We start from the raw sequence: 22,143 nt of genomic DNA, 5'->3' as shown, positions 1-22,143 counted from the left end.
AAAAAGACAAACTGTTATGAAAAGCGAATGTCATTCTGCCATTTTCTGAGAAAAAAAAAAACACCTATTATTGGAACATCACCAATTAGATGGATTGGTTCACCTCTCTGGCTCTCTGAAAGCTGGACCAGCTCTTTAAAAAACAAGGGGTAAAGGAACACCATAAAAATTTTAAACTTGACCCAAAATACTGATCATCGCCAATCTGATCACTTCGGTCATTTTATTACATGGTGGAATCTGGTTTTCTACCTACAGTTTAAATTGTCTACTTCTGTGTTATTACGGATAAAGGAAAAAAAGAAAAAAAATAGTTAACAAGTGAGTGCCATTAAGTTCCTGATTGGTATGAAAAAAACTGTGCAGTAACAATCATAGCAAGTCTTCTGAGTCAAAATTTCATTACTAATGTAAAGTTTCTTTGCTTCACTATGTTTAAGAGAAGTGGTACGCTTTGCTCTAGATATTTTATAAAGTACTCCACTCTGAAACTCTAGCATTAATCTGTTTTTAGCAACAGATCCACTGTTCTGAAGATGGTTCAAGTAAATTTAGCTACAGTTAAAGTTCACCAAAAGAGTATAATAAAGTCAGTAAACTGGCTTTGTCGTTGTTGTTGTTTTTTCCTCTTGCTAACTTGTAGCAATTCAAGAAGATAAAGGAAAAAAAGACACCATCTGTTTTTACATCAATGGCTAAAGAAAAATAACCTTTCTGCATAACCTATTAACTCAGTGTTCTCATGAAATAAGAATTCTGAGATCCACCAAGAATTCTGAGATTATCTGACATCTTAAAATTATTTGGATTGTATTAATTGTTTGAGAACAGCATCAATCACAGGAGGAACTGCAGACAACAGCTGGCTCTTCTTATTTCGCTGGCATTTTTTAGTCTCATTAGATGATAAAATTGTTTAACTGTGACACTTTGCAAGTTGAGTAGTTTTGTCCACTCTGTTTAGAGCAACCCCGGATGATGTTACAGGATTCCCTCAGTGACATGGCTGAATCTACCCTGTGTGATGAATCCTGCTGGCCTCTTCCCTCCATGTTCTGGAAGAAAATCTGATTTAAGGTCAACCTGAGGCAACTAGGAGGCAGAGGAGCTGTTCTGAGGCTTTGCTGATGTCTGCCACTGCTTTTCAGTTAAAGTCAGAGAAGATGTCAAAGTGAAAGTCTTAGTGCCCGTTGTTACATTTCTGCGCTTACGGGTGCAGCCGTCCTACCGAGCCGGGTGCAGGAAACCCTGACTTCCCTTACAGCTCTCCTGGAATTAGGTGGCACCTGGTCTAGTTGACAAAACCCATGGAAAAGCTCCAGTGTCTAGCCCCCAAAAGTGCAGACAGATCATTCTGCTATCTCTCTCAGCACTTTGGGAAGCTGATGCAAGAGAGTTCAGTGTACTTTGGGCTATACTTCTGCCCAAAAAGCTGGAAGAAATCAAACTGACCAAATGGATTTACCACTGCACCTCTGCAGGATTCCAGCCATAACTCAAATTAAATTATAGGGACTGTTAATTCAAAGCCATTGCAAACACCCTGTGCTATAACCTATAATTGTTCAATTAATGCATTAAGAGGTATTTTTTATTACTGGCAGCAAGAACACCGCCAGTTTCTTCAGGGTCCAAGCAAAATAGTTCTGAGTGGTTTGGGTCCAAGCAAAATTGGTTACTTTGGCTTGAAGAATACTTGTTAAGGATGAGGGAAATCTTCAAGGCTTAGGAACCAGTTTCCAAGGAACCAAGAGAAAGGCCAGAAAAATATAATGGCCTGTGGAATCGCTGCTGAAAGTTTATTAGCAAGCTGCTGAAGGAAAAAAAAATGATTCCTGAAGCAGCCAAACAAAGTATTTTGCTGCTTTCCTTACTTCTGGATTTTGTGGATCCTTCATCTCAGATTTTTTTTTCCAAAAGGAAGTTTTACCTCTATTACTTCTTTTGTTCAATAGTGCAGAGGATATTCAATAATATGTTTGCAAATAAAATGCAGCCACTCTCTTGTTCACAAGCATTCTGGTAACATATTAATGAACTTTGAAATGTTCCAAATATTTGTGCAACTCATTATTTCAATGAAAATTTGCCAAAGCAGTCTTCATCATTCTCCTAATCACCCTCCATTCCAGTGATAGGCAATTTAGCGCATGCACAATAACACACAAAAGCAATACAGGTTTTAGTTGATAAATAATGGGCCAGACTGAGCAGCTATAAACTGAGGTTTGCTCACTCACTGTCTGGCACAACTTGAAAGGATCCTATTTACTGGCAACGTTTTCACAAATAAAAAGAAGACGTCATTAACAGGAATAGCATGCACAGTAGTGAACAGTCTCTTCTCCCAAATCCGGTTTCATTCCTTCTGCAGGGGGAATGGAGCTCGCAGGCTTCTCCCAGCTTGGAACGGGAATTACCCGGGGGGGCTCGGAAGGGGTCTTGGTGTGAGACACGGCTGCTGCAACGGGAATTACCCGGTGGGGCTTGGAAGGGTGTTGGTGTGAGACACGGCTGCTGGTGCTCTTGGAAGCAACCCAAGGAGCCCCGAGATGGCGACTGCACTAAGGACCTCCTGGCGTTGATGGGTTAGCCAAGAAAGGAGAAGAAAGTTTAAATGCCAAAGTTGGAGATGTAAAACTAAAAGTAAATAAATAATCAGTTAGAAGTTGATTCACTAAAATATTTCCCCTTTCACTCCTGTAGGCTTATGGAGATGCCAGTTTGCTCCAGTGTCTGGGATATTGCAGTGGAGGGGAAAAGCTGGAAACACAATTTCTGCCAGGTATTCCCCTGTTTATTACCATTAGGTGCTCCCATTATTCATTTAAGGGAAGATTTGGCCACATTTTTCATTTAAGAAAAGATTTGTTCTTTGGCGAGGCCACCACAGAACACTTTGGATGCGGACAGCGATCTCCCTCACGCCCTTTGTCGCGTCCTTTCCGTGTACGTGGGTTGCCACGCACGTGGGGTGACCCACCAAGAGCCCCACACACGCGTTCAGTCGCGAGGGACACGGAGGTGGCCTCGCCGCGGCGTTCTGCCCCGAGCCCTCCCCCGCCGCCGCTCTCCAGCGGCCATGGCGCCGTGCACCGCCCCCGAGGCGGCACCGAGATGGCGCCCGGCCCGCCGGGGCGCGGCGGAGGCGGAGGCAGAGGCGGCCCCGGCGGCACCGCTGCGGAAGGGGCAAGGAGAGGGGCGGCGGCAGTGGCAGCGGCGGAGCGGTGACATGGCGGCGCGCAGCTCGGCGGGGGACGCGGCGCTGAGCCGCGCGGCCGCGCAGTGGCTGCTCTGGGACAAGGTGAGGCCGGGGCTGCGCGCCCCGCGGACCCGCCGCGGCCCGGGGCCGTTGGCACCGCTGGGGCCGTCGCCCCGCGCCCCTGCGAGCGCTGCGTGCGCCCTCCCCAGCGCCCTCCCCGCCGTCGTTTCTTCGGATCGGGGTCGCTGGTGGCGGCCCCCGCTTTGGTTCGGGGCAGCGTCCCGCGTGGCGCGTGTGGATCTCCAGGGGTTCCGTGGGCAGGCGTACTGAATGCAGACAGAGTGGGGGTTATATTGTTCCCAGCCTCCCCCGTGGCGGTCTGAATGGTAGATATAATGTATATAAGGCAGCACAGTGCTGCCTTGGACATCTCTGGGGAGCACTGCGAACCCCTGGGTAGCACCGTGCTTTTCTTGCAGAGAAAAAATGTGTTTCCAGAATGCCCCGTGAGTGAACATCCCATCTTAGAACCAGCCAGTTTCAATATTGCTCTCACTGGAGTGTGTGCCAAAGTAAAAACACCCTCCTGTAGCTGTATTCCACATTTGCAAAGGTCCCTTTTGTGGCGGTGCTCAGGAAATCCTGGTGTGGGTGCTTCCCCGTGCAGCTCCCATGCCTTTAGCAAGGGCCTGCAGGCCCTATGGGTTACCCCATGGGTTAGGCAGTTTGGGTTTCACTGATTACAGCGCAGGGCCAAAGCAGCCCCCTCCCAGAAGGGCTGGCATATTCATCAAGGCGTAGTAGGGTTTTGTGTAAATGTTTTCAGTTAGGATTTTGAGAAAACAAGTTCTGCTTTGAAAAGGACCATTATTTCCACAGAATAACTTCCTTTTATTAATGTGAATTATATTCCTATCCTATCTTCTGTTTAATCATTTAATCTTTTAATTGATATTCCAATTATGTTGTGAGAACCTCTTGAAATCTAATGCAGCATCCCTTTTAATTTTTTTAGGGTTATGTCTTTACTAAAATCGCATCTTTGACTGCAGTGATATTTGTTGAGCACAATACCTTATTGCCGATTGTGCAAAAATAGTGATGTATTTTCATATTTCAGGGAGTGCCTACAGTGTTTGCCTTGAGTAACCACCTAAGCCCATATAACCCTTGTCCATTTACAGTAATTTAAAAAAGTTGCTTTTTAATATGAAGCGAGAGGTTAATATTTAATGATAAGCTGCATGTTCCTTGCAAAATAAAAGTTGGCAAGAGCAAATAGTCATCAGTCATACCAACTTCGTTGGAATGAGTTGTGTAGAAGACAATTACTGTGCATGTTTTCAACTTTTCAGTTTCTGTCATTGTCACATGTATCATATTTTACATTCTTTTAGTTATCAAACATAGAATTATAAGGTAACTTAAGCTTTTATTAAAAATCAAACCTGCTTAGCCAATGGCTATTCCTCTAATACTTTATGAGGACTTTTTCACTGATGAAAAATTGACAGTTCTGGAAACAATAATTCAACAATAATTCTGGAAACAATAATTCCTGGATAAATCCTTCTGCTAGGTTAAATGGATTTGGGCCAATTTTAACCATTACTTTTTATACCACTGTGGATATTGTACATTTTTTCATATAACCTTTCATAATAGTCCCATTAAAATCAAATTTGATAACTTATTAGTGATTTTCTGACATTATCGTAATGCAAATTAAAAAAAACACATGTGTTTTCCTTAGAAAATGAGCAAAATTAAATTAAGGTTTCTACAAGGAAGTATCAGTTGCAACAGCTCTTATACTGGTAACTGGAATTAAACTGGAAACTAGTATTATCAAATTTTTTTTTTTAGAGAAAAAACAATATATGCACACGGTCTCTCTCTCTCTATTTTTTTCCCTGTTGTGATTCCAGCTTATTCAGAGTTATGTGAACTTCCTGATTACTGTGTTATGCTGTTTACTCGTTAGCAACAAACACTCTTTAGCTTTCTGAGTATTTTTGACAGGCCTGTCATTGAGCAGCGGGTGCATAGGCCAATAATAGAGTAGGTACCTACAAATTATGAATATAGGGTAACAGTCAAGAAAAACATGTTTTGTTTATAGGTAATCCATGCCACGTGGTGCCACTTAGATGCACAGAACACTTAGTCTTTGTATTTGCTCTCATGGCTGCTGTTAGGCAAGTCCTTCAGCATTTTCTAGAGCTGCAGAAAGCTGTTGTATGTGGGGTTATCTCCTGCCTTTGCTGTGAGCATACCTGTGTTGTCTGAGACCTAAAGGCCGAGGGTTTTATGGAATCACTTGATTGACCAGAACTCAACACTTAACGATCATTTGAAAATAATAATCTTTGTACTCCAGTGTGGAGTGCGTGTAATTCTGACCTGATTAACCTATGGAGTGTGTTACTTCCTTGCCTAACATTGTTGCCTGGTGACTGAGCGAGCCATCTGTCCTCCTTCGGGAGTCCCAGGGAATCACATGGATGGAAAAAATTCAGATCACATATTAATAAAACTGAGATATTGGCACCTGCAGGGCTGTATTGTATTGTATTGTATTAAGTTTGAGAAGAGAGTTGTTAACAATTGTCTTACATGGTTAAATATTTTTATAGGAAGTATTACTTGCAAACATACCCGCAACTGTTGTCATCTTTATCTTCTGACTAGTCAGGTTTTCCTTAGGCTTGCATTAGTCAGCCTTTAAGGTCTTGGGACCTTTTTAAGTCTACTTACATTGCTACAGAAGAAATAAATATAATAATCTGCCTAGATTGCTTTCTGATGTGTTTCTGTAGTTTCCGCTTTCTGATAATTGCGTTTTTGTTGCTAATGAAAAAAAAAATGAATCTTAGAAATCTTATTGCTTCCTGAAGTGTTGTCATGCTGCTGTCAAGGCAGTATGTTCACTTAAAGTGATAGAAATCAGAAATGAGTAGTAGTTGAAATTGCCCTGACTTGTCAAAGATCTGAAGTTGTAGCACAAGTTCTAGTGGTCTGGAATTGCTACGGTATGTTTTTAACCTGAAGTTATTCACTAGCAGAAGCAGGGAAGAATGTCAGTTCTATTAAAAAGCTTAAAGGTGTTTTTAATAAAAGGATTTTTTTTTCAAAAGAATCTGAATTTTGTGTCTGCAGAATCCCAAAACTTCCGCAATAGTGAAGCAACTGGTTGCTGAAGGAAGTGCAGGAGAGCTGCAGAAGTATTTTAGCTCACGGATGGAGTTTGGCACAGCAGGGCTCAGAGCTGCCATGGGAGCCGGCATTTCCCACATGAATGACTTGACAGTTATCCAGACAACCCAGGTATTGTGTTGACCCTTTTGTCTCACTTCACTGGTCCTTTCTGTGAATGGAAAGGACTAATTTATGACAAGTAAATGGATATTCAATGGAAGATTAAATGTTTAGCTATTTATCCAATGTTGTTTTTCAGAAGTCACTTAAATAATAGTTAACTGAGAACTGATCATAAAAAACGTGCAGAGAGAAGCTCTAAAGCCAACACATTATCTTCCATATCTAACATGCAATTGGATTCTACACAGCTAGAGATAAGCTCAAGTGGACTGGTTGGTCCTGTTATAACAACTACAAAAAATGAAAGGTAGACAGCTTTAGGCTACACTTTACGTGTTCTAAGTTTCAGTTCACATAAATATACTTTAATACCTATATGTGTGTATAAATATTTTCATTGCATCTATTTTGTTAAAAAAAAAAAAAGTGATAATTGCAGCCCGGTCTGCTTAGGTATTTTGTCCTAAGGAGGGGCCATGATTAAAGATAACATTCAAAAACTGAAATGTTGGCCCTTGTGATTACTTAAAAAGTTCTCATACAAGGAAGCAAACAATCGAATTGCTATTCCAAATCTGCAATTCAGACTAATCATATTAACTCTTTCTTTATGGACTTGATTCTGATTTATGGAAAGTCATGTAAATACTATCAGACTTCACTGTATTGATTTGAAAGTTTTTGCTATTTCCTGCTGTTTATTAGCCCTACACAAGTTGAACCGAAATCCAGGTTAGTACTTGTTTTGCTGATGAATCATCTTGCTGCAAGGATATGTTAAATATTAAGATTGGGTTAATGAAGTGGCTTTATTTTCTTCAGGGATTTTGCAGATACCTTGAAAAAAATTTCAGTGACCTGAAAAAGAGAGGAGTTGTGATTGGTTTTGATGCTCGTGCCCATCCTCCAAGTGGAGGTAGTAGCAAAAGGTACTCTTCAGGTATTGCATATTTTATAGCATAATTACATAGTTCACCAGTTCTAAAAGCTGTTTCAACAGGGTTTTACATTATTTTTATATTCTCTCCATGCCAAAGTAGTTCTTGGTTGTGCTTTGTCAGCTGGGAATAGGGAGGGAACACATTTTGGTGTTTATATGGCTATATTTGGTCCATATAATACTTTCTACTGCCTTTTTTTTTTTTTTTCCATTCCCTTCCCTTAGAGTGAGGGACAAATAAACTGTAAGTTCTAATTTGTGAGTAAATTAATAAATGTATGTATTTCAAGGAATATTTTCCTATTGTTTAGGTTTGCAAGACTTGCTGCTAATACTTTCATCAGTCAGGGAGTTCCAGTTTACCTGTTCTCTGATATAACACCAACTCCTTTTGTGGTAGGTTTCTCTATTATATCTGTTTTATATATGCACAAATGTTGTCACATATAAAAAAATAATACTTCTATTATGGAAAAATCAGTAAACTACTTCTAATATTTAAAACACTTCCGATATTTAAACATAAACTCAAAGTTTTATGTTTATTTAACTATATTTATCTTACAACACCTACTACACTAAAAGGAAGAAGTCTCTGACATGGGACATGTTCCCATGCTTCATTCATGCTTTCAGGCTTATTTCTTTTATATAGAATTTCATAGTTTCCTGGTTGTTGTTGTGAAGTGATAGGAGGATTTTGGGGACCTTCTGGAGCCCTTATATTAACCTGTTTACTTCACTCGTGCCCCGGTAGCTGCTTTTCTTGTCCCTTGAACTCAGCTTAGTCCTTGATGTTCTATCCTGTAAAAATTCAGTGTGCATTTCACCCCCACTTTTCAACCATTTTTAGTTATAACATACTTTGAGCTGAAATGGTCGTGCAAAAAATACTGAAATATAAAAATGAGCAAGTCTGAAACATTTACCTTTTTGTTCTTCTGCTTCTTATTTTTGAGGGGAAGGGGAAAGGTCTTCATCCAAAGTAGACTTTTCAAAAAAACAGGCTGCTAAAGTGCAGTGGCAGTTTTGCTGTTACAGAATGTGTTTGTATTTCCACCATCATATCACTAGATGTCAGTGGAGCAATAAAAAAGAAAAATTACTCAAAGCAACAGTTTGTCCTCTGCAATTCCAGTTGCTCCCGTGGCTGCTGTAAACATGTAACTTACTGGGATGGAAAGCATTCCAGTACTGATACAAATTGTGGATCAAACACTTCCTAGGGCAGCTCAAAACAGATTTGCAAGAACTAAAGTTGATTGCCTTCACTTCAATAGCCAGGGCAGAACTAGAACTGGACTGCTGGTCACCAATAATACTTAGTTTTTAAGGAACTCCTCTTTCGGACTACTTTGTAATAGCTTTCTCCAAAACACTACAACCATCATGGTCAGTGTGGTTCAGGATAGAATGTGCTCCAAGGCCTGCTCTTAAAAGACAGTAGAGATGACGCTGCTACAGTTTGAATTCTCTCTGGCCTGTGCAAACTTCTCTCAATTCCTTTCGCAAGGTTTTGTTGTATAAAAATACTGGCACTTCCCAAAGCACTTGAAATGACACTAAGAGTGTTTAAAGTAGAAGAACACACAAAAAATAACAGCTGTGCACATGCCAGGTGGGTGCCACTTGCTGAGGCAAATACTGTTTAGCGTCTGCTTTAGGGAGTCAGTCTGTAGGACTCATTTCCTGGCCTTCCTCCTAGTTAGTAGTATTTAAGTGCTGCATGTCAATGAGAATAAAGCTTCTTATCATATTTCACATAATTCAGATAACTAACTTTCATTACAGCCCTATACAGTAACTCATCTGAAGCTTTGTGCTGGAATTATGGTTACTGCTTCCCATAACCCGAAGCAAGATAATGGTTACAAGGTATTCTTTAAATATTTTCTACTTCTATTTTTTTCCTGTAAAGACATTATCACATACTCTTGTATATAGTTCCAATCATATTACAGAACAAAAAACGTATTAGTTTATTCTTGAGATACCATATTTAGAATATGGTAGCACGTTATACTGCTAATGACATTGATTAATGTCTTAGATCCAAAAAGGAAGAAGATAGTGAACACCTTAGCATATTAACTGATCTGTTTTATGCATGACTAGATTCATTTTTTTAAAAGATCCCTTTACAGATTGTTTATTTTTAAAAGATCTCTTTACAGTTGCAAACACATAAAATTAAAACATATATGGAACCTAATGACTTGCTTGTACAAAGTACTTTAAATAACTTCCATTAATTTCATGAAATATCATTTCCTTTTTCTAAATGATGCTATTGATCAGTGTGAGTTTTTTTTCTATGCTGAAAGAAACAAATGACCCAGAAAGCCATAGTTTGGCAGAAGTCTTGAGGTTTTTTATTCTGGTCTTTTGTTTGTTTGTTTTTAATGGAAGACCGATGAGCTACCAGTGGCCAGTCAGCAGCTGGGCTGTTCACATTGACACTGTTACCAAAATGCAAAAATGGAGGTTAAGAGGTTTCTGTTGATGGATAAGCAAAGTATTCATGGAGATCATTTTTGTTCTCTCTACCTTGAGAACTTTTTGTCTTACTGTTTAAATTGCTTTTTTTTATGTTTTCATATATTGATTTTGATAGCTTTTCCAGGTGTTCAGATGCTTTGAAAATTACTCTTCAATAAACAACAATTTAAAAAATCAAACTTTTATTTAATTTAATGCTCTGTTATTTGGGCAACATATTGTCCTAGATGCTTTTTGGAGGCTTTTTTAAATCTGTGATGTGTAGATTCGTGTTTTGTACATCAGCAGGGGAATGATTCCAAACAGCTGTCAAAATATAAAACATACTAAATAGACCTAATCCCAGAGACATAAGCAATCAATAAAAAGGAGAGTAGCGCAGGAATGAACACATTAAAACTTTGTTAAATTTGTGCTTGCTGTGGTGCCAACATGGCTGCTTTTATGCAACTGCAAGCTCTTCATGTGTTTCTCCTTAAGGATTTTTTGTGGCAAGAGTGTTTGATTCTTACTTTACTTTTTTAAGTTTTTTTTTTTTTGGTTTATATAGTTTAGCTAAAAAATTATAGAAGCTTTTATAATATATCATAGATAAGATCATTTCTAAATCAAGCAGGCAGGCTGATTACTTGTCTTCTCAGTAAATGAGCTGAGTCGTCTTGTTTTTCATTGTGGGCTTTGATTATAGATGCAAGAAACACTGATTACTAACATAGGAATACTGTGGGTGTATTTTAGTGTATGTGCCAGCTAATCTGGTATTCACCACCAAATTTAATAGATCTCAGTCAACAAAAAATAACAAAGCTATTTGTATAATACTGATGACCAAAATAATCTCTTATCCTCTTATCCTAAACCACTTAGGTTTACTGGGAAAATGGTGCTCAGATCATTTCCCCTCACGACAAAGGAATTTCTGAGGCCATTGAGGAAAATCAGGAGCCATGGCCTCAAGCTTGGGATGACAAACTTGTTGACAGCAGCCTGCTACTTCATGATCCGTATGCCACCATCAGTAAGGACTATTTCAAAGACATACAGAAACATTGCTTTCACAGGTAACTGGTGCTAACTTGGGTGAAAATAAGGCATTTCCATTTAGTTCTAGATAGGTCAGCATGGTGGCTTAAGTTAATATAAGCCAGGCCAGCCATGTTCCTGCCTTTTTTTCCAGTTCTGTCTGTGCTCTGTTGTCACCTTTTGTAGTAGTACTGGCAGCTAGGTGACCATATAGTAAGTTGGTTCATAAAGTTAGTTTAGGAGAAATGTAACCCAGCAAAATAAAATTTGCTTTTTGTAATATCATCTCCCTGTATTAGCATGACTGCATCGAAGAGGCCTTCAGTCTTGCTATGGCAAATCTTGTGCAGCTGAGGGTGAGCTATGAATGTGACTTTCCTGAATTAATATTGTAGAATCTTCTCTTTAAAATGAGCTTTAAAATAATAAGGTGAGCCAGGCTATTGAGATGATTCTGAAAAGTGGAGCTTTTGCTCTGTCATTGTGGTTTTGGGTGTGTGCCTCTTATCCTTGCACAAGCTGATTTCTGTTATTTATTTAGCAAAATCTTACTCAATAAATTAGAGTGGATGTTTCTCTTCATGAGCTGTGTGCGAGCTTGCTAACTGTGGATTAGATGAGCAGCAACTTGTTGGATTTGCTCATTTAAACCAAGATTTTAACCATCAGTAACCGTGTTCTTGCTCTTTTGCTAAAAACTTTGGAATCAGTTGTTACTAGAAGACCAGGGTTATTACAAAAATGATGCTGCTTTTTCAGAATATGAGTTTAAAGTCTTTTAAGGAGTCTGAATGACTTTGTGTCTCTATTTTTTGCACTTCTTTTCTAGTAATGTACCTCACAAAAATGAATATATTTCAGGCTTGGTGTTAGAAGTTCACCCTGTTCTGTCTTTGGAATTAGTGTAAATGCCGAAGTTGGGGGTGAAGAGCCTCACTATTCCATTGCATTTGTTCTCCATTGGCCTCCCTTGGAGTCTGTTGAGCAGAGCCCATGGAAATCTGTCTTATCTAATATCCTGGCACGTGTAAACCACTTGAATATATACAGTGATTTATAGAGCTGAGAGAGGAGGCTGAAATCGTTTTTTAAGCCACGGGTTTTAATAAAACAGCCTTATATATTTTCATAACTTTAACAGGACTGTCGAATGCTGAAAGGGTGAAATGGTATATAGAATATTCTGCAAAATTAAGTGTCCTATTAATCTGCTTGATTTCAGGAATATAAACAAGGAAACAAAGCTGAAATTTGTTCATACTTCAGTGCATGGTGTAGGCCATAAATTTGTGCAATTGGCCTTCAAGGCATTTGACCTTAGCCCTCCTTTTGCTGTTCCGGAGCAGAAGGATCCTGATCCAGAATTTCCCACAGTGAAGTATCCAAATCCTGAAGAAGGCAAGGGTGTTCTGGTAAGTAAATAAATATCTTTTATAGTTAGAATTTCTGTCAAAGTGTTTCCATTCTGCTAACAATCATGGCTGTGAATGTTGATAGAAGTATATTTTATTTCTCTTTTCGTATCCTTGTCAAAGAGTTAGCTGGTATTCTTTCATTGAAATTTATAAATCTTTGTGAACCAGTTAGGTAATAATTAGCTATAATTTAAAATTGTACTTTGTAATGGAATGTGCATCATCCATTCATAGAATGAAGTGGGTTTAGACTATTTTGGGAGAGGAGTCCTTATTTTTTATTTTAAGATAGTGCATCTTCACAGTCATTTTTGAAATGTTTTAGCAAATTACATCTAAGATATGAAGACTAAATTGTTTTAAAATGGGGGTGGAAAAAGCTTTAGCAGGTACAACCAATTGTTCTTGAAGCATCCTGTTATAATCTAACTAGCTTTTAAGTCTGGCTGGAAAAACAGAATAGTGTAGGTAAAATTAAAAATCCTCAGTTTGTATGGCTGCCAGGTTTATATCCGTGAATTGCTGAAACATAAATGAAGTTATATTGAGACAGCCATAATGATTTTGTGTGTTCAAGATGAAATAGAATAAATTATTTGAAATCTAGTTGAATTAATGCTCTTGTGGTATTGCTTACCATGTTTCCAGACATTATCTTTTGCTTTGGCTGAGAAAGATGGGGCAAAAATCGTTTTAGCGAATGATCCTGATGCTGATCGACTTGCAGTGGCAGAGAAACAAGAAAGGTATGAAAATAACAAAATAAAACCCATAAGTATTGGACTTAAAAGCCAAACTAATTTGGGGAACTTTTGTTACCAGTGTTGCATAGGAAGATAAAACGAACAATTACAGTAGTTCTTTTTGGACTAATAGTATAGAGACACGTGAAAGGATGGTACAAAATACACCATGGGAGACAGTAAGTTAAAAAGGAATTAATTTTAGACAGTGCATGGAAGCCTGAATAAATATTTGATGTTTGCTGCACTTGAGGTATGCACAGTAGCATGTGAATTATTATGATTCTGTTTACCTTCCTAAAGATTGATTTTTTTTTGCAAATGGAATTTTTCCACAGAGTGAAAACCGTTTTGATATGGTGTTTATTAAAGAACAGTATATGAATATTCTACAGAGCCTTTATAGTTTCATGATGACTTCAGGACAAGTGGAAATCATTTGTTATATGAACCCTTTATTTCTCATACCGTTACAGACTAAATACTGTACTTTATTGTCATATTAGATGAGGCATTAGCTGATTTGGACCTCTCTCTCACCTTCTCTTCACAAAACAATATGTACCTGCAATTCACCTTACATTTTGTCAGTGTTCCTATTTCTCAGGATAGACATCTGTTCTTTGCTTTTCACTAAAAGGTGCGTAGCCGATGCCTTGAACTATGTGTACCCTATTAAAGAATGGGATAGTAACAGGCAAACCTTCTGGAACAGGAACTTCTTAGGTTTGTCATATGCTTATATGTGTGACCTGTAAGTTTGGCTTAGTATTGTCATGCCCTTACTTCATGCTGTTTAATATCGTGTGTCTGCAAATCATTTGTATTTCTGGATAGTGTTATATTTGACCAAAAATAAGCTGCCATTATGTGCAGATCTGGTGCTTCTTTTTCACCTGGCTTAAAAAGGCAGATAGTAATCTGAAGTGATATAAGATATAATCTTTAACAAAAGTAAACTTCAGGCCCTCAATGAATAGATCAGAATGCACAGAGCAGAAGGAACAGAAAACATGTGAATGAATCATTTTCTTTGAGAGCAGGCAGAGAGGTACCTCTCTGGAAGCCCTCCTAGAATCATAGAATCATAGAATCATAGAATGCTTAGGGTTGGAAGGGACCTCCAGAGATCATCTAGTCCAACCCCCCTGCATACGCAGGGACACCTAAAGCACGTGGCACAGGACTGCATCCAAGCGGGTTTTGAAGATCTCCAGAGAAGGAGACTCCACAACCTCTCTGGGCAGCCTGTTCCAGTGCTCTGTCACCCTCACTGTTAAGAAATTTTTCCTTAAGTTCCTATGGAATTTTTGATGTTTCAGTTTCCGGCCATTTCCTCTAGTCCTATCAGTGGCCACCACTGAAAAGAGACCATCCCCGTCCTCTGCACTCCCTCCCTTGAGGTATTTATATACACTGATCAGATCCCCTCTCAGCCTTCTCTTCTCCAGGCTGAACAGGCCCAGCTCCCTCAGCCTCTCCTCATAGGGCAGATGTTCCAGGCCCCTGATCATCCTTGTAGCCCTGCTCTGGACTCTCTCCAGCAGCTCCACATCCCCCTTGTACTGTGGAGCCCAGAACTGGACACAATACTCCAGATGCGGCCTCACCAGGGCTGAGTAGAGGGGCAGGATCACCTCCCTCAACCTGCTGGAGACGCTCTTCTTAATGCAGCCCAGGATCCCATTGGCCTTTTTGCCCACGAGGGCACACTGCTGCCTCATGGTCAACTTGTCGTCCACCATGACACCCAGGTCTTTCTCCGCAGAGCTGCTCTCCAGAAGGTCGGTCCCCAGCCTGTACTGGTGTCTGGGGTTATTCCTCCCCAGGTGCAGGACCTTGCACTTGGCCTTGTTGAATTGCATGAGGTTTTTCACCGCCCAGTTGTCCAGTCTGTCCAGGTCCCTCTGGATGGCAGCGCAGCCCTCTGGGGTATCGGCTACTCCTCCCAGTTTGGTATCATCAGCAAACTTGCTGAGGGAGCACTCTGTGCCTTCATCCAGGTCATTGATGAATAAATTGAACAGGACTGGACCAAGGACTGACCCCTGGGGGACCCCACTAGCCACAGGCCTCCAACTAGACTCTGCACCGCTGATCACCACACTCTGGGCTCTGCCATCCAGCCAGTTCCTAGTCCACCTCACTGTCCACTCATCTATCCCACACTTCCGGAGCTTGCCCAGGAGGATGTTGTGAGGGATGGTGTCAAAAGCCTTGGTGAAGTCGAGATAGACGACATCCACCGCTCTCCCCTCGTCTATCCAGCCGGTCATTCCATCATAGAAGGCTATCAGGTTAGTCAGGCAAGATTTTCCCTTGGTGAATCCATGCTGACTAGGTACCTGTGCCATGAGATGGGCACAGTGATCACTCATGAGATATTTGCTTGTAAATGAGCCGTGCAAATTCTAAAACTCCATTGAAAAAGAGAAAGCACATGTGTCTTTTTCCTCACCAAATAGCCTGTTTTGGTCCTGCAGGAATTTCAGAGAGTGGGGTTGGAGAGTTGACTCTGTATTCTCATTGTCTGAACCAAAGAGGCTTTTCTGCCTGTAGAAAAAGAGAAGGCAAATTGGAATTCTTTCTGCTCTGCCTTTGAAGACTAGCAGTATTAGGCAAAATATCTTCATTTGAGTTTTTTGGCATGTGCCAGTCGAAGCCACAATTACTGTAGCAAGACCTTGTTTTTTGAAGTTCTCAATCAGATAACTTTAATCAAGATCAGAATTTAGTGTCTGCTAGCACACTGACAAATGGAAAAGCATAAGAATATAAGCAGTCCTGCATTAATTAGAAATGTGATGTTAGCCACTCAGAAAAATGTTCCATTTGGCAAAAGAAAATTGGCATGGAGGCAAAATGGTCTTCTCATTCTCCTACCTAATTGTTTAGCCAGCCTTAATTCTCCCCTAACTTTAGGATCCATGTCCTCCTGTCTAACTTGGCTGAAGCTGTTTGTACACTAATCAGAATATTAATATAGGCTTCTACAGTATCTATACTTCTTCTTTGACAGAACCTCCTGCTAGAGCACAGTCTCTCAGCTAAATTGTTGCTGTGCGTTACTTTGTGCCTCTTGGCATCAGTAAGTGCAGGACACTGAGTCTGCTTCTCTTTCACTCCAGGTACTGTTAATGTAGGTCTTGATTTTTGTCCGTTCAGTCATGTCTTTGCTCCCTTTCCCAACTGGGTTTTTGCGCAATTTTGACATCTATCTCTCTGTCTCTTCCCCTGTTTCCCTTGGTCTGTCAATAGATTGGAACTTAAGTCAACTTTTATATTTCTTTCTGACACTTTTCCCATCCTTCTCATTTAATCACATATACATTAATGTGATCAAATGTGATCAATGATCTTTGAAAGTATTTGTCAGTCGGCCGAGTAAAAAAATTAATCATTATCTCAGTGTTTATCTCAGTGTTATCATATCTCAGTGTATCATCTCAGTGTTATCATATCTCAATGTTTGTCTTAAACCTTTGTTTTATAATTTGTAGCTGCCATGTTTTCTTTTTTGTTTTTTTTTTTGTTTTGTTTTTGTTTGTTTTTTAATATGTTGGAAATGCCATTTTAGATTAACTTGTAAGTTGATAAGTATGATGGAGGAGGAAGGTAACCACTTCAGAATTCTTTGGACCAGGAGATTCTTTATTCATAATAAGAAAACAGAGTAACTTGCTATTTTTATTTGTAATTCAGATACACTGGCTTTGTTATTTTTCTTTGTATGAAGAATTGTATGTATTTCATATTGTATGAAAGAATTTTGAAAGATTTTTTTTGTCAATACCCTATACTTTGAATTTTGAAATATACTTTGAATAAAATATACTATATTTTGATACTGTGCTTTGAAAAAAGTAAAATATTTGAAAAAATAGTATTTGAAAAAGTATTTGTAAAAATACTATACTTTGAAAATATATTTATTTATATGTATATATATATTTATTTTTTCTTCCTAGTGGTGAATGGAAAGTGTTTTCTGGAAATGAGCTGGGAGCTCTTTTAGGCTGGTGGATCTTCACTTGTTGGAAAAATCAAAATCAGGACGCTTGTGCCATTAAGGATGTTTACATGTTATCCAGTACTGTTTCTTCCAAAATCCTGAGAGCAATTGCACTGAAGGAGGGTTTCCACTTCGAGGTAACCTGTTGCATGTTACTCTGTGTTCATTTCTTGGCTTCTCTCTACCATGTCTTACGTGTTTCTAAAATACTTGTTCCCCATCTCTTTTTCTTTTGCCTCTCTCACGTTGCTTTAGGAAACTCTGACAGGTTTTAAGTGGATGGGGAACCGTGCCAAACAGCTTATGGATCAGGGGAAAGCTGTTCTGTTTGCATTTGAAGAGGCTATAGGTAAGATGGAAAAATACCTAAGTTCTGATATCCTGTAAAATAATGAAAGTAGAACAACTGCAAAAAGGGTCCCTTCATCACAGAAGATGCATTTGAAATTCATATAATACATTGGGCTGGTTGATATTACTGGCTTCCTAGGTGTACGCATTTGTTCAGCACTAGATAGGGTGATATAAGCTTAGTGTATATATTTTCAATAGCATTGCTAAGTGGACAGGCTACAGATTCTGCACACACTGGGTTGTTGGTTTGTTTGTTTGCTTTTTAAAATAGCACTTTTATATTTTGGATTGAGTATGTGAAGCTGACACTTTAAGCTTAAAAGTGAAATAAAAAGAAAATTTCAGGTTTTCCTGTCTTTCATGGCAATTTCAAAAGTACTCAGAAATGTATGTCCCCAAGATGACATAAATCTCTATCTAGGCTGTAAAAGTATTAAATATGTTGTTTTGTAAAGTATTGAAATAAACAATATTGATCAGAAGATAATATTTTTCTGAATCCCAGGCTTTATTGAAATATTTTTGGTTTAATTCTAAAATATCTGTAGCATGAAAATGTGTATTTCCTCTTCTAGAGATGTTAGCTTGGTTAACTTTTTTTCTCCTGTGCGTTGTCTAGTTTCCTCATGCAAATTTCTACTCAATAATTTTATTTCTTTAGGGTATATGTGCTGCCCTGCTGTTCTGGACAAAGACGGTGTCAGTGCTGCAGTTATAGCTGCAGAGATGGCCAGCTATTTGGCAACCAAGAACTTGTCTTTGACCCAGCAGCTGAAAGCTGTCTATGATGAGTGAGTGAGTTTGATTATTATAATTGTCTGATGTTAGATTTTTTTCATTCCATATACTGTGGTTAATAAGACTCAGTAGCAACCTATAGTATATGAAGAAATTAAGTGCAGAAGTCTGTTAGCAGGGATAGTCTAGAAAGCTGTGCTGTTTCATGGGCGTGAATATATTTGAGTTGATTCTGAAAATTTTAAGGTATTCCCCACCACCCCCGCCCCTATCCCCTTTAAAAAAATATATGTTACTGACAATTTTGCTGTTTATCTGGAGGGTGTTTTTCTCTTCCTGAGAAGTTGTGCTCTTGACCTCATCTCTGTCTGCCCCCTGCACAGAAGGTTGTTATTTTGGCCAGCAATGTGCCTGAACCCTAGTCATCAGAGTGCCTCCAGGTGCCTAAACATACAGGACATGCAGAAACAAAGCGCAGAATGGCCCCAAGTAAATTACAAATTTATGCTACCCATAAAAGCAAGCTTGCTTCTGTCGTGCGTGCCAGGCTGCTTCTCATCAGACACTGCTAAAATTATGTTAATGCCAGGCTTTTTTTTTTTGTATTATTCTACGTTTTTTGTTTGATTGGTTGGTTGGTAGGTAGGTAGGTAGGTAGGTAGGTAGGTAGGTAGGTAGATAGATAGATAGATAGATAGATAGATAGATAGATAGATAGATAGATAGGGTATGTTGGCTGCTTCCTCTTTCGTTCTTGAATATCAAGAGCAGAACTGCTGTGTCTGGGCATAACTTTCGGCTGCATACAGCTGGGTGTCCTCATGAGTACTTAATATGAGGCACTACTGTTATTTTTCTTTTCCCTGTTGTCTGGGAGATGTTTAATATCTTCACAGACCTGAAGATGGATTTCATCCTGGAGAGGAAGATGAGATTGGTGGGGTTTTGGTTTGTTTTGAAGGAGCAGGCAGCACAGTCAGGTCCACATTGTCCCTCCACCTTTCCTGTCAGCAGGGTCACTAACAAAGCAGTGGTAGAACCTGCAAAAGACCTGTGGAAAACTCCAGCCTTGGTGTTTGCCTCCTTGTTTGTGCCTTCAGTTGTTTAAGAAGGAATAAAGCAGCAAAGACATGCTAAAACCTAACACAGAAATAAATTTTGCTTATTGCAATAAATATTGCCACAGACTGTGCTATGTGGCAGAAGTGCACTTGGGTTCAGGAAACAGGAAGACAAATGAGTTGCCCTCCAACCAGTTATCTTATGTTCTCTTCCTATAGTAGTTAAATGCCATTAACATATTAGTGATTTTTTTTCCTCCTAGTTAAAAGGTAAACGTAAAGTAAAAGTAAACTTAATTTTTTTAGTAGTTGAAAAATAATTATTTCTGTACAAACACTTTCGAGTGTATAAAAGCAGAGCAATTAAAGTGCTGAGGCCTTTTAAAAGATGAGGGAGAAAAATTATGCTGAAGTGGAGTGATCATGAGTATAGATTATTGTTCTTAAAAAGATGTATATTGTGTATGGTATACACAATAATATCAAAAGCTTCTAATAAGAAGCTTTCTTCATTAACTCATTATTATTGTGTCTTGGCAGGTATGGCTTCCACATTACCAAAGCTTCATATTTCATCTGCCATGATCCTAAAATTATTGAACAGCTTTTTGAGAATCTTCGAAACTATGAGGGAAAAAATACTTACCCAAAATTCTGTGGCAGATTTAAGGTTTCTGGAGTAAGGGATCTAACTACCGGCTATGACAGCAGCCAGCCAGATCAAAAGGCTGTAAGTAGATTTTGTTGTTGTTGTTGTTTTAATAAAGTATGTGCACTTATCTAAAAAAAATGCAGAGAAACACTATAAAACCTATCACATCCAAAGCAGTATCTTAAAATGAGCCCAGTTTGGGATGCCAGTTTTGCCTTGGGGGGCGGAATCAAGGTTGATTTGTTCAAGATGGCAGCCTGTAAAAGTTCATAAGGATGACTGTGCGGTTGACTACAGTTTCCACAGATTTCCTTTCTTGGTTTGACAGTCAGTCTTGCATTATTTTGTCCTAAGTGTAAAGCTAAGCTGTCTGCTGAGATATGGCTTGGGATTTTTTTAGTCTTCCAGGATCTCTGTTTCCTTATGTTCTTGACGAAGCCTCTCAAAGCGTTTTCTGTTTGCAGTCAGAATGTTGACTAGACTTGAGATGAGCTCTCTAGTAGTAATGAACAGCCAGATCCCAGAGTGAGGGTAAGACTGTCATTTGCTTTATTGTGCTCAGAAGACCACAGTGATGAAGAAATGAGAACAAAACTTACTTTTAACTGATGTATCAGTTATGTGATGTCACATCATGGGTTGCATCAAATCATTGCACATGGTCTCTTTTCCAACTTTTAAAAAATGATTCCTTCTGTTTCTAGATACTTCCTACTAGCAAAAGTAGCCAAATGATAACATTTACTTTTGCTAATGGAGGAGTAGCCACTATGAGGACCAGTGGGACAGAACCAAAAATCAAATACTATTCTGAACTTTGTGCACCTCCTGGAAACAGGTATTGTCACTTGTAGGATTAAGTTTTAGCTAATAGTGGTTGTGTTGTGGTTTGTTTTTTTCTTTATTGCTTCCAGGAGGAAGAGCTCTCTGTCCTCAAATAATAATAGTATAACTTTTATACTTTTGTGAATGAAGCAAACTTTATTTCTGCAAAATTTATTGAATCATTCTTACTGTCACTGAAATGTGTTTAAAATTGGTTTTACCTTCAGTGAGAACAAGATGCCTTTCTTGATAGTACCTTGAATGACAGGGATAATTTTCTCTGTATTTCAAATATATATGTGTGTGTATATATATATATATATATATATATAGATTTTTATATAAATCTAGTTGCTTCAAACTGAATGTAAAACTTTACATATAGTTCTATATATTATATACCCTTACTACATTTAGTCATTGTTTCATTGATTGATGGCTTTGGAAGTCTAAACGGTTGTCTGCAATGTCTGGAAGATGAGCAATTATTAATTGCTGTAATGGTTATAATGCTTTCTTATAGATGAAAATTCACCTGAAAATACATTACAAATATAAGTTACTAATTTATTATCTTGATTATTAATTTAATAGAGCTTCTGAACTCAAACAGGCTATTCATCTATTGTAGATTATATTCTGTAGGTGTGTTTTGACCATGGTTTTAACTGCCTCCATTCACATCAGTTAGAAGTAAACATCAATGCAGAGGCTTTAAGAAACCATGAGGAGGTTTTAAGAAATCAAGTGTATTGCTTTTGGCATTAATGGAAAATGTTTGTCTAAAATTAGACATTGGATTTAGAACTGCCCCTGTACTGAAAATGTATGATTTTAGCTCCTCCATTGTAACACTTTTTTTGTATTTGTGTGGATTTTGTTTCTTAGTGACGTTGAGCAGCTGAAGAAGGAATTAGATGAATTGGTCAACGCTCTTGAAAAACATTTTTTTCAGCCAGAGAAAAACAATCTTCAGCGAAAGACAGAGTGAACTAACAAAACGGCTAGCTTAACTGCATTTGTTTTTGCAGCATTAGAAATGCATTATTTAAGTTGTAAGGATTTTCAGGACCAAACATCTGAGAAGTCGGACTAAAAGCACTGTGTATACTCTTCTGCATACTCTGGAGTCTAGTATCTTATTCTGGAATGGAAGTATCTTTATCCTCAAAGGAACAAGACAAAACAAACAAGAAAAAAAAAAGAACAAAAAAAATCAATCTGTGAACTAAAAATGGTCTGCAAATGAATTTCAGTCAAAACTTGCTTTAATTAAATGTTGTAATATCCTATTGTCTGAAATGCAGTCTGTTCCTTTTTTTTTTTCTTGTGTGTGTGTGTGCGCGCTTGTGTATTCT

The 22,143-nt window shown here is 38.7% G+C and overlaps 1 protein-coding gene across 1 annotated transcript; it reads left to right on the top strand.

The window, feature by feature from the left end:
• The first annotated feature begins 3,225 nt into the window (after positions 1-3,225).
• On the top strand, positions 3,226-21,871 carry PGM2 (phosphoglucomutase 2). Its single transcript, XM_088524342.1, has 14 exons — positions 3,226-3,304; positions 6,362-6,529; positions 7,346-7,452; positions 7,775-7,859; positions 9,255-9,338; positions 10,830-11,023; positions 12,208-12,397; positions 13,049-13,146; positions 17,112-17,292; positions 17,411-17,504; positions 18,171-18,300; positions 19,849-20,038; positions 20,665-20,798; positions 21,674-21,871. Exons 1-14 carry the CDS (start codon positions 3,233-3,235, stop codon positions 21,774-21,776), a joined length of 1,830 nt encoding a protein of 609 aa, XP_088380468.1. The 5' UTR covers positions 3,226-3,232; the 3' UTR covers positions 21,777-21,871.
• The last annotated feature ends 272 nt before the right edge of the window (positions 21,872-22,143 follow it).

The sequence above is a fragment of the Tinamus guttatus genome, unplaced genomic scaffold, assembly GCF_059628265.1.
Source record: "Tinamus guttatus ecotype Peru unplaced genomic scaffold, ASM5962826v1 Tinamus_guttatus_pri_ptg000210l, whole genome shotgun sequence".
Classification (NCBI taxonomy): Eukaryota; Metazoa; Chordata; class Aves; order Tinamiformes; family Tinamidae; genus Tinamus; species Tinamus guttatus.
This window is presented reverse-complemented; position numbering and strand designations above follow the sequence as displayed.